Below are 12,169 nucleotides of genomic sequence, written 5' to 3'. Positions count from 1 at the left end.
AAAAATAAAACCGATTTAAACATTTTTAATCCGATTTTTATTTTTAAATTTAAAAACCATCGATGTTTTTATCCACCCTGCAGAGTGGATGTCAGAGGACCAAGAAAGAGCATCCGAGCACCCCCCCCCGCCACTTCTCCTTTCCAAGCTGGTCCTTGGCAGGCAAAGCAGCCGAAAGGTAGAATGGAGAGGATTTATTTATCGGGCGGGGGCACCTAAAGGGAACTGTGGGACTACAGAGCCCAGAAGTCCCAGCCAAGCGAGACTCGCAGCGCAATGCCGGGGAGGGCGGCGCTGCTGACAGGCCCGCGAGGTCTCCGCCCTTGGGCGGTGCAGCTCCCATCGTCCCCGCTCGCCGCAAGGGCTGCACTGACGGGGCTGATGGGAGCTGGAGTCACCCGCACCTGATGCCCCCGGCCTGACGCGGCCTGAGGAGAAGCTGGGCCGGGGGCGGCCTCCTCCTCCCCCTCGGCCTCCTCCGGACTCAGCTCCGCGTCCCCCCCCCCTCACCTGTGGGAAGCGGGGGCGGCGGGGCCAGCCTGCGCGCGGCCGCCCACCGCATGGCGCCTCTCCGCCGCTTCCCCGCTGCAAAAAGCACACAGCCGCCCGTCTGATCCGCTCTCCTCTCAGCAGCCGCGCCGGAAGTGCCGCTTCCAGCATTCCCCTCCCCGAGCCGACGGGATTCGTAGTCCTGGTAAGCGTGGCGTTTACATAGAACCGGGTCCCGTTAGCTTTTCGGGTTGCCTACAACTCCCATCAGGGCCCGCGGGGCAGGGGGACTCGCCCGCCCCTTCCGGGTCCCGAAGCCTCGCGTTATTAACAGGTCTTCTCCCCACAGCCTTTAGGATTTCGAGCAGAGTTTCCCGCCCGTCCCGGCTCCGGAGTCGCGTCGCCTCATCCAATCGAATGCCACCCCCACCCCGAGAGGTCGAAGTGGAAGTCCGAAAGCGGATGGCGAATGGATGCGGCCGAAAGAAGCGAACATTCATTGGCTGCGAAGAGGAGAGAAAGGGAGCAACGGGATTGGCTGGTTGCACGCAGAAATGCCAGCCAATCGGAAAGCGGTAAAGCACTATAAAAGGCGCACGCGTGGTCGTTTCGCTCTTTCGTCCCTTTGCTCCGTTGGAATGAGGTCCTTCGTAGGCGGTTGGGCCTTCGGCTCGCTTCGTGCTCCGAGCGACACGCGGCCGCGGTGCCTGCATTTACTCCAAGGCTCTAGAACCCAGCGGGGCCTTTCGGTGAGTTTGGCCACCCGCAGCAACATTTATAGTCCCCTGTTGTGAGGACGGGCCCCTTTGCGTGCCTGCCCAGCCCAATGTTGGCCTTCCTTTCCTGCTTCTGGAGGAGCTGTTAATGGCTGCCTCCCTCAGGGCGGCGAAGGAGCAGTTGTTAACAAGCCTCCCTCCTATTTCTCTCCTAAACCTCCCGCAACGACGATCCTGCGAGGTGGGTTGGGGTGAGAAGGCGACGACTGGCCCGAAGTTCCCCTTCTTCGGGCCTAAGGCGGGACTAGAACTCCCAGCCGCCTGTTTTTTGGGGGCCAGCACCCGGAGGGAGCCTGGCCTCTGCGCCCCCCGTTTTTTTGCTGTGCTAAAATAGCTTCCCAATTTTGGGGCATTGTAAAAGCTTGTAGTGTTTCTTGCAGACAAATTATTCCTGTGTCCCAATTTTTGTAATTGTGTAAAAAAAATTTTTAGAAGGATTTTTGTAATTGTGTAAAAAAAATTTTTAGAAGGATTTAATCCATTCATATATATTGAAAGGATCCTTTTTCTTTTCTCCATCTTGCTTAATTATATTTAGGGTTTGGTTTCCTAGCGAATTCTCCCTCTTCGTTCTCTTAGTCCCTCTTCTTCTTGGTTAATGTTTTCTTTCTTTTTGTCTTTTTCACATTAAGATTTCAAAATATACCTGAAGATGAGAGGAGGAAGATTTAATGGAATTGATGACAAACCTGCTGGTGGACACTTTGCCAATTGAGAGGAGAGGAGGGTAATGGGAGAGGTGATGGACCAAATTTATAGATGAAACTCAAGCTATGTAAGAAGCCAAGTGCGCCTAGGGAGGTCCATGTGACATTTGTGAGGAGAACAATAAGGGATGAAATATTGAAGAGTGCGAGGGAAGAACCATTAGAATACAGAAAAAAGGAAATCAGAGTGTTGGCTTACCTTGGAAGATAAGAGGTCTAAGACGACTTATCAGTTTTTGACAACAAAGCTTAATGAAAAGGAATACATTTTAAATGGCCGATACCTGCAGGAATCCTAATTCACTGGAACTCTAGAAGATATAGAGTGGATTCTCTTTTTATGACATGCAAGCATTTTTGCACATGGTGCACAAGATAAGGAACCCAAAAGAAAACTGAGCTTGTTCATATGCTAATATGGTGGCACTGTAGTCAGACAGCGCTGAAAGGCGTGGAGGATGTGGTCGAGTTTGCCCCTCCTGAATGACCCGAGTTGGTCTGAGCTCCCAGCCCCTCAGTGAAAGATACACCCAGGTAAGTTGACAGGTAAACCCTGAGACCATTCCAGTGGAACCCGGTGGTGCCCTCCCAGAGGAGGATTTTGGCTTTACTGGATGCTGGAAAAGCTTTGACTGAGACTCGAGCGGCTAAGGGTGCCAGTAGCTTTCTGCCAGCTGGATGAGGACAGTAGCTGGGGGACCTTGGCTCATTTTAATACTGAGGCAGTGGAGATGAGAATGGGAAGGCACAGATACTTTGGGTTTCCTAGTAGTGCTGGGGATGGAGAGGTCCCTCCTGCTTGGACTGTCTTGGTCCCAAGAAATGGAACCCTTATGTAAATTGGAGGAGAGGAGGGGCCTTTAAAGATTCTGCTTTTCTTTTTCTGTACAAATAAGATTTTTTTTTTCAGGTATGTTTCCAGCTGGGTAACGTCAGATCAAAATGGGACAAGGGAAAAAGGTGAGTCTTACAAATTGTAGGAGCAAGCATTTTTCTAACCTAAATACCAGCCAGTGATGAACTTTTATTTTCTGACACCTCGTATGAAAACTGCTTGCAGTTGGTGATTTTACACATGTTCTGAGGCTTGGCATTCATATCATAGGGCATTGGGTCTGAATTGAGATGGGGATTTTTTAAAAAAAATTTTTAGAACAGTTCTAAAACAGGCCTCCCAGTTGGGCAGGTCTTCAGCTTATATAATGTCTAAATTGTCTGACTCCCCTGGAATATTTATAGAGTTTTGTCATTGCTGGTTTAAAAAAATCAGTGGCATTGTTCTTTTTAGAAGCAGATGGAAATAGAAGAGGACAGGAATTGCAGCACAGGTAATAAAATAAAGTCAATTTTAAGACAGATTAAAAATAGCATTGTTTTCAATTGAATACTAAGATGTTAGAAAAAAGGCATTCTTTTTTCTAAGGAAGGGCTGGATTTGCTATTTCGTGAGCCAGTGCTGAATACCAGGACAGTTAAACATCAGTGTTGGGCAGGGAGATTATGAAGAGCCAAATAATGGTTAAAAGCTATTCAATTAATCCAGTATCATTTTTGCAGGTGGACTTATCCTTCGACTGAACTACCTTTCTCAACAAATGGAGGCAAAGATCGTTTCTATTTAAAGGTTTAAGTGACACCAGGAGTAAAGTGTTGAATGAAGTAGTGGAAGCTGGCAAAAGCTGCTTTGTGTTGACAATGGTGACAAAGGAGAAGTGCAAATCAGCTAATACTTTTCTCAAAAAATGGAGCCAAGGATTGTTTCTGTTTAGAGGTTTAAGTGGTGGCAGGTCTGACACCAGAAGTAGGCAGGCCTGGGCCTTTAAAGGCCTCCCCCACCCAGAAGGCACCCCACATTCTGCTTAATGATCCACATGTTCATTTAACATTTCATTGGGGAGGACAGAGATGGAGGGGCTGTTGAATGACAGTGTACACCTCCTGTGACAGGCAGCCTCAACATGCAAAACACTCGTGTCTCAACTATGCCTGCATCAGTTGCAGTGTGTATTTTTGCACAGGTAGATCCCTGCCATTTCCACTGAACTGCTCAAGTGCTGCAGGCAGGACGGAGGGGTGAGAGTTGCTTCTTTGTAAAGCAATTACTAAAATTCAAGGATGCCTCCTGGGTTCCTGGGACTAAGATACTAAACAGATTGAAAAATGGGATTCCAACATTGGAAATGTGTGGGGCTTAGTCTGGCAGTGATGATTTTTAATAGTTGTAATGCATCAAAACCTTGCAAAGTTTTGGTGAATGCTGAATAATTTTGGCCAGCTTAAAAAGACTATTTTTGAAGGCTTTTAATTTTCAGTCATTTCATTTTTGCTGCCTTTTGTATGAACCACTCCAATATATCTAATCCCTTGCCACTAATGAAAATGTTTAAATTAAAATGAAAAACCAATTGAATTTTGGAAGTGCTTTAGTGCCAATTGTTACCATTTTCTTGTGAAATATCTTGTACATCATTTATAAGCCCAATCTGTTGTGGCAGATAAACTGTTAACTTGATTTTTTAAAGAATAAACAAAGCTTAACAATTTGGAATGTTTGAATTTTCTAATAACCCTACAGTCTAGACACAATGGATTTTCAGAGTTGGCTTGGGGTCAAACACCATGTTCATTTGTCTTCGTAAACCCAAAACTACTAAGTCACTATTCTTGAAGTGTGCAAGTGCTTTGAAGGCCAAAGACAAAAAACGTTTTCCCCCTGCCCTTGCTGGGTTGGGTCTGCTAATGCTGCCAATGTAGAGGTGCTTTAAACTCCAATTTGCCAAATTTTAATTGAATAATGATGAAATTAGGACTGGAGAGAGTAACTGCATCATCTCTAGGGTGTACCTCAAGTTCTTTAGTTAAACTGCAATGCATTCTATGTAGAGTGTGGAAATTCCCAGCTATCTTGGTCCTGGTTGCCCCGAAGGTGATTTTTTTTAAAAGGCAAATGGACTTTTGTTTTCCCTGAATAGTACAAACAGGTGTTGAGTCTTCTTGGAATTGCTTGCAAGAGGTTTCAGCAGTTCCAAGAAGGTTCCTCGCTCTATATGCGCTATTCGGATGACCCTGAGGGCACAGATAACGACTCTCAGAAAATACTAGCCAGATGATTGCAAAAAGTATAAATATTCCCGTTCACCACCATTCAGTCAGAACTGAAGAAGCTTCTTTGGAAGAGAAAAAAAAAACGTGTTCAAGTCCAGTTACCTTTTGAAAGAAACACTTGGGATTCTAAGCAGAGCCATTGCTCTCCTAAGTGATGCTCTAGACCAGAGGGTGTCAAACTCAGTCCAGATTTGACCCTGGAAGCCAGAGGACCGGCCCGCAGTGCCTCTGCCAGGGAAAATGGCCCCGCTGAAGTCCATTTTTGCTGGCAGAGGGTTGCTGAAAACTGATCTCAGGAGCCTGTTCCTGACAAGTGACATTGAGCTGACCTCCCTCCCCACCCCATCAAACAACGCTGATGCGGTCCTCCATGATACTGAATTTGGTACCCTTTCTTTAGCCAGTTAGAACAAGATTTTCCATCTTTAGATTGGCTAGCGCAGTGTTTTCTTGTCCCAACAGCACGCTATGGTTCTCCCCCTACCCCTTCCCTTTTCAGCCTGATGTCCCTTCCTTGGACATCTTTTTCAGCCAAACTAAGTGTAAAATTATTAACCTTTATGCTAAATTCCTAGTAAGAATTGGGACCTTAAATCACGCAGAATGAAAAACTCATTGCTTTCACTTGAACGGACGGAGGAGTCCCGGCAAAGAAAGAAACACGGAGCGTTCTAGGAAGGAGGCCTGCTTTTGGACCTTCAGAAGCAAGCATCATTAAAAAAAAATCCTTTATTATGAGAAACCCCAAAAAGCTATAAACAAGAGCCAACAGTTAACCTTGGTACATAAATAAAACTTTTGAGAGATGCTCAGGAACTCTGAACTCTTAGCTACATGGCAACAAAGCCAGGCAGGGAACAGGCTGGGTCCTGCCAAGGCAGCCCATGTGCTGGCCAGACGGGGTTTGCCGAAGCCAAGCTACAAATGCAGGACCTTCGAAGTTAAGGCAAGACTGGCCCAACTCCTGCAGTTCTGCATTGCACACAGTTTCCTCCCACCTTGTGGATGGACAAGCCACTAAGAACTGCAGAGATGAGACATGCAAGCTGCCTTTGATAGGTTTTCTCCTTGGAGAAGTGGTGAAAATAATCCAATTTAAGGGCTTGTGTAAAGGACTCTTAACTTAAAACGCATCTGCTTGGGCACAAGGAAAACAACACTTAACAAGGAAAGCCCAATGGCAACTTAGCACACGTATCACAAAGCACCCTAATCCACATTGCCCAATACCCTGAAATAAAACAGGCTGACCAGATAATGCGTGTCCTCTTCTGCTAAGATTGGGCTGCTGAGTTGCTGGATTGTACAATCGAGCTGGACGCTTCCCTGAACCAGCTCTACACTGGTAGGTGTTTTCCCAGGCGTGTTGGACCTGCACCGTGGCTGCACTTAGTGGGCTTGCAGGGGTTGACACCCCTATGCATCAGGAGGGCCACAGGTTGGAAAAGGCGGGTGCAAACATGGAGCCCCTTGCTAGCAAGTCATAGGGCCCGGTAAAAAAATGCTGAAGCAAAGATGATCGCATAGAAGAGCAGAGCCTGCTCCACAGCTGGACAGGATCCCCTCGGGGTGTGGAGAGAAAGTGGCCATCACAACCCCAGGGAGTCCTACACACTTCCTGCCTTCCGCTGGAAGACTTAGCAAGAGCACTTCATCTTATATACCACTTCATAGTGCTTTGGAGCACTTTTAAGTGGTTTATACAGAGTCAGCCTCTTGCCCCCGCCCCCCCAACAATTTTACCGACCACGGAAGGCTGAGCCAACCTTGAGCCGGTCAGGATCGAACTAGCGGTGGGAGGAGTCAGCCTGCAATGCTGCCTTCTAACCACTGAATCACCACGGTGAGAGAGGAGATAGCAATAGCACGTAGACTTATATATCACTCCATAGTGCTTTATAGCACTCCCTATGCGGTTCACAGAGTTGGCCTCTTGTCCCCACAACAAGCTGGGTCTTCATTTTACCGACTTTGGAAGGCTGAGTCAACCTTGAGCCAATCAGGATTGAGCTCCTGGAGGTGGGCAGATTCAGCCTGCAATGCTGCCTTCTAACCACTGCGCCACCACAGCTGCTACCTGCTACATCTCGGTCCCATCTACCCGACCCAAGAATTAAGCCTGCTGGACTTCTTTGCCAGCCCTGATGTGGAGAGATATTTCCCCCACTTGCCATCGGGGCTCTGGGTCCTTCTCCCCTTCTTTGGGCAGGTGCAAATATCCACGCCGAGAGAGAGCCCTCTTGATGAAAAGAGCCAATTTTTCCCCCCAATGGGGACAGAATTCCTGGAAGGAAATCAACCATCCCTGGGATCAACCCCTGGAGATGCATGAAGGAAATGAAGGACTTACCCCCATCCAGTGGTGGTATTCAAAAACTTTTACTACCGGTTCTGTGGGCCTGGCTTGGTGGGCGTGGCTTTTTTGCAGCCGCCCCCTCCCCCATTTTTGGGAGCTTCCTAGCCTCAGAGATGTCAGGTAGGCAGGCAGGCGGGGTGAGCGACTGGGGGCGTGGCCAGCCAGAACTTACTACCGGTTCGGCAACCCACGCCAAATTCTTGCTACCGGTTCACCCGCTCCGTTGCGAACCGGCTGAATACCACCACTGCCCCCATCCTATAAGATTGCTCCCTCTGTGTTACACTTCTACCAAAAAAAAAGAAAAAAAAAAGGCACACCCTCCCACGCGGGGAAATGGCCAGAGCTGCGGCACAACAACCAAAGCTAGAGCAGAGGGAACATTTTATTCTGCCCTGTGGAGAGGGGTGGGGGGTCAGCAAATGACAGCCAAGAAGAGTCAGCTAGTTTCGGGTGTTGGGGGGGGGGGGAGGAAATGTGTTCGAAGAACTATCAGCAATAGCGCACACCAAACATTTAAGTTCAATCTATTTAAAAAAATAAAGAGCAGTGGAAATCCCCATGTTTGGGTACTCATTGAGGCAGTAATGATGAAAGTGGAGCTGAAGTCCCACCTAAACAGTCGCTATATGAAGCCAATCCATGGCAACTGGACTCTCCCTGGCAAGGACTTTGGGGAGGAGGGGCTCCCCTGTGGCCCCACTCCCTTTGGGGGTCACTCATGCGGGATATCAACATTGAAATGGGCACAAACCTCTCCCTCTTTCTCCCCCACCCCCAAAGGTCCTGTCCGCATTCAGATTGTCCATTGCTGCTTCTAACCTGGATCTCTTTTGGAAAAAAACAACAACCCACTTGCCTGCCCCGTGAAGGAAAAAAAGCTGCCCCCATTTATCCTTCCAAAGATTCACCTGGACAAAGACAACAAGACACAAGGAAGAGATTTGTAGCGCTTGTGCAGCAGGAAGGAGGAGAACAAGAGTGGCAGATACGGATGCAGCAGGCGGGGTGCTTGTGGCAAGTCTCCTTCAAGGGGGGGAGGTGGTCTGGACAGGACCCCCCGAGAGAGAGTCTATGAGCGGCAGCAGCCAGCGCCCTTCACCTCCTTCCGGACGTAGTCGTGCAGCCTGAACCGGGGCTCGTTGGGCAGCTTCATGGACCGGTGTTTCAACTCTCTGGCAATTGAACACAAGGTTTGGTCAGTTCTCCTGTGCACAGCCAGGCAGTTCCTCCTCTAATCTGACCCTAACCCTCCTCCCAAAGGGGAGTGACAGAAACCGACAGTGAAGTGGGTGTGTGGGGTCTCTAACAATGCTTCAAGCTGTACACATAGCACTTATAAGTAGTACCATTATTAACTGAGCTTCCTATAATCTTCTCCGCTGCCTTCACCATTCTCTGTAGGGACTTTCTATCTGAGGCACTGCTGCCACCAAACCAAATAGGGATGCAGGTTGAAGTCGCTTAGTTTGAGTAGCACCAGTCCAGACTATGTGCTTCTTCGAAGCCCTTGGTAATGCCCACAATGTGTGCCCCAACGCCATCTTTGAGGCCATCGACCTGTCCTCCTGCCATGAGGTATCCCTTCCATGGCCACACAAGGAAGTCAAGGGGTCAATGTCTAGCCCACAATGGCAGAGGAGTTGGTCCACTTACTCATCCCTCCCATTCTGTCCAACTGGCCTCCAACTCTGAGCAGAGGGAGCATTCCCTGAGAATTTCCCAACAGCTCAGCTCGGGCGTTAGAAAGGGTTGCTGGATGTCATGCCACGGATGCAATAACGGTGGCAAATTTCCTCTATTTATTATTTTTATAAATAACTGAAGCCAGTGAACATATCTCGTATCCCTTCCTCTGACATTCTCCACAACCGCAATCCTGTGAGGTGAGTTGGGCTGAGGAGAGACACTGGCCCAAAGCCACCCAGCCAAGCTTTCATGCCTAAAGCAGGACTAGAACCCCTGGTCTCCTGGTTGCTAGTTCTGGTGCCTTAGCCTCTAGGCCAAACTCATCCCATAGGCTGCAGTTACCCTCACCTAGTCAGATTTGATGTCTTTTGCCTGCGTTGCTCCAGGTCTCTCTTCATCTCCCAGAATTTTTCATAGAACTCCCGCCCCCACCTGAAATGGCAGTGCCATGCTTGGCTGCGGCTGCTTCACTGAACAGTGTTTCTGAAATAGCTTTGTACCATCTAGCATCTACCTTGTTAATTCTCAAGACTTTTCTGCTGTCTATTCAAAATAGACTATGATATATACTGTATGTATATATGCATGTGTATGTCTATATTTGTGTGTCTATATTTATCTCTATTTACCAGTTTATCTATCTATCTATCTATCTATCATCTATTATCTATATCTATCTATCATCTCTATCTCTATCATCTCTATCTCATATCTATCTATCGATCAATCTATCTATCTATCCTATATCTATCTATCTATCTATCTATCTATCTATCTATCTATCTATCTATCTATCTATCTATCTATCATCTATCTATTATCTATATCGATCTATCTACCATCTCTATCTCTATCCTATCTATCTATCTATCTATCTATCTATCTATCTATCTATCTATCTATCTATCTATCTATCTATCTATCTATCTATCTATCTATCTATCATCTATATCATCATCATCTATCACCCATCCATGCATCTATCTATCCTTCTGAGAGCGGGCATCAGAATTTCATTTTTTGATGTGTGCCAGTGTATTTACAGAAAAAAGTGACAATAACGCTTATCCTATGTTACATCTTAAGAGACCCTGCACCCCCCTTTCTACTTCTTATTCTGCCAAACATCAGCAATGTCCTTGGGAGCTGAGTGTTGGCGATGGATATGCATTTTTGACGGGAGAATGGAAATGAAGGAACTTACTTTGCGATGGCCATGAACGCTAAGTCCACATTCAATCCGCTCTTGGCGCTGGTCTCCATAAAGGGCACCCCGTATTCCTGCACCAAAGAAATAAGACATTTGGGGCTCATTGCTTTCCTCTCCAATTCTCTTTCTCAGATTGGGCGTGGACAATCCCACACGGATTCTGTGGTTCCATGTCACAGCTTCCCTCTGCATGCATGTTATCCTGGACAGGCTGCCTCAAGATGTCCCTGGGGTGGAAGTATCTTTTGTACCTTACTGCAGCCCAGAGATGCTGCAAAAGAATTGAATCCTACAATCCTAGGGTTGGGAGGGATCTGGAGATCCTCTAGCCCAGACCCCTCCCTGTCTTTGGCAGGGGTCCTCATACCACCTCAAATTGTGGTCCAGTCTTTTCTTGAAAGCCTCCAGTAATGGAACATCCACAACTCTGAGAGGCAAGCAATTGTTCTGACCCATCTCCCCAAACACGACAAACCCTCCGTAGTTGAAGCAATGATTCCTTTATAGCGGCGTCAGTAGCCCAGGCAAAAAGTTTCACTCTCACTGCAGGGAGAGTCTGTCCAACAGGGAGATGAATAATTGTCTGCCACTCCTATTCATCTCCACCCCCTGCCTTTTATCACCAGAGATAGGGTGGGGGTTCGCTAGCAGCGGTGGCTCCCTAGGACCGGCCCATAGATTTCCACTGCTCTCCTCTCCTCTGCCTTCTCCTCATCCACATCTCAGGCACTGAACCCCGATGTTCCTCCTCTTCCACATCAGCCACCTCCAGACCTGGGGGCTGTTGACTCTCCCTGTGAGGGCTGACGGACGGTCAAGTCTCTGCCTGCCTCTCTCTCTCTCTCTCTCTCTCTCTCTCTCTCTCTCTCTCTCTCTCTCTCTCTCTCTCTGCCAGCTCCATTCCCTCTTCCCCCTCGGAGTTCTCATGTTGCTTTCATGCTGACCCTGACTCCCACCCTTCCTGCTCCTCCTCCTCCTCCTCTGATTCGGCTACTGAAAGGGACGGCAGCCGACAAGCCCCAATAGAGCTAATTTCTGAATAAAGCTAATTTCTTCAACGGAGGTCATCCTTTTTGTTTCTTGGCTGCTGAAAAACAGATCATCATATTTACCACTTAAACATGAGCCAGCAGTGTGTGGCAGCAGCCAAAAAAAGCGAATACAATCCTTGGTTCTATAAACAAAGACCGAGGCAAGACCGAATGTATTCTGCCATCTCCTGCAAATGCAGCTCAAGCACAACCTGAATCATTATCTCCAATTCCTTGTCAGGTTTTGATCTTTTCCTGGTGGATGTGTAATTTAATAATAATTTTATGTAATAGCATAACGTGTAATTTTGTTGGCATTCTTCCCTGTAATTCTCTATATAACATGGTACAGCAGAAGAGATTAGGTTCTATTAGCTGTGGAAGCAGATGCAATTTTTTGAAGGTCTCCTGGAGCCAAATTGCCCTTAATTTTAATGAAGTGGGTGACCCACATACCTTTGCTAATTTCTCCCCATCTTCTCTTTTCACCACTCGGTCCTGGGTTGAATCCACCTGAGCACAACAAGAAAGCATCAATGTCTGCAGCAGGAGCAGTGCATTCTGGGACTGCTCAGATAATACCGGTCCCATCGCCTGGGAGGTCTCCAGCTTGGATGGACCAAACCAGGGCCCCGCCACCCTTCCTGCAGCAGGTGAGGGTATGAGGCAGGGGTATGAGGTGGATGAGTGTTTTGAGGTTTTATTTCTTCCTGTGCAAAACACCTCTAGCTTCCTCTGCCCTTGTTAAACAGCTTCTATGTCCAAAACAGATCCAGTCCAACACCAGGCTGTCAGTTAAGCACTCA

At 47.6% G+C, this 12,169-nt stretch overlaps 2 protein-coding genes, 1 long non-coding RNA gene and 1 other non-coding gene across 8 annotated transcripts in view; 2 read left to right on the top strand and 2 right to left on the bottom strand.

Moving 5' to 3' along the window:
- Positions 1–646, bottom strand: part of TRAF7 (TNF receptor associated factor 7) — a 49,091-nt gene extending 48,445 nt beyond the window's left edge. For all 3 annotated transcript variants that reach the window (XM_026704071.2, XM_026704074.2, XM_087912606.1), the window contains exon 1: positions 511–646. The gene's annotated coding sequence lies outside the window, so the exon portion shown is untranslated. The remainder of the gene's footprint in view (positions 1–510) is intronic.
- LOC113438619 (uncharacterized) lies at positions 591–4,515 on the top strand. 3 transcript variants are annotated; one of them, XR_003374444.2, is made up of 6 exons: positions 591–694; positions 839–1,238; positions 1,898–2,506; positions 2,883–2,932; positions 3,261–3,300; positions 3,530–4,515. It is a non-coding gene; the product is annotated as an uncharacterized LOC113438619 (long non-coding RNA). The 3 variants fall into 3 exon arrangements; XR_015739543.1 differs by lacking the exon at positions 3,261–3,300; XR_015739544.1 differs by lacking the exon at positions 591–694 and having other exon boundaries at positions 833–1,238; positions 3,264–3,300.
- LOC113439024 (small nucleolar RNA SNORD60) lies at positions 2,981–3,061 on the top strand. The gene has a single exon (XR_003374496.1). It is a non-coding gene; the product is annotated as a small nucleolar RNA SNORD60 (small nucleolar RNA).
- A 1,231-nt stretch (positions 4,516–5,746) lies between the features above and the next one.
- The window catches only part of RAB26 (RAB26, member RAS oncogene family), a 183,379-nt gene continuing 176,956 nt past the window's right edge, over positions 5,747–12,169 (bottom strand). The window contains exons 7-9 of the mRNA XM_026704068.2: positions 11,820–11,876; positions 10,327–10,403; positions 5,747–8,608 (exon numbers count right to left, since the gene is read on the bottom strand). Coding sequence (XP_026559853.1) covers positions 8,506–8,608; positions 10,327–10,403; positions 11,820–11,876 — 237 coding nt within the window. The 3' untranslated portion in view covers positions 5,747–8,505. The remainder of the gene's footprint in view (positions 8,609–10,326; positions 10,404–11,819; positions 11,877–12,169) is intronic.

This window comes from Pseudonaja textilis, chromosome 14 (assembly GCF_049901715.1).
Source record: "Pseudonaja textilis isolate UNSWEBS1 chromosome 14, rPseTex1.2, whole genome shotgun sequence".
Lineage (NCBI taxonomy): Eukaryota > Metazoa > Chordata > Lepidosauria > Squamata > Elapidae > Pseudonaja > Pseudonaja textilis.
This window is presented reverse-complemented; position numbering and strand designations above follow the sequence as displayed.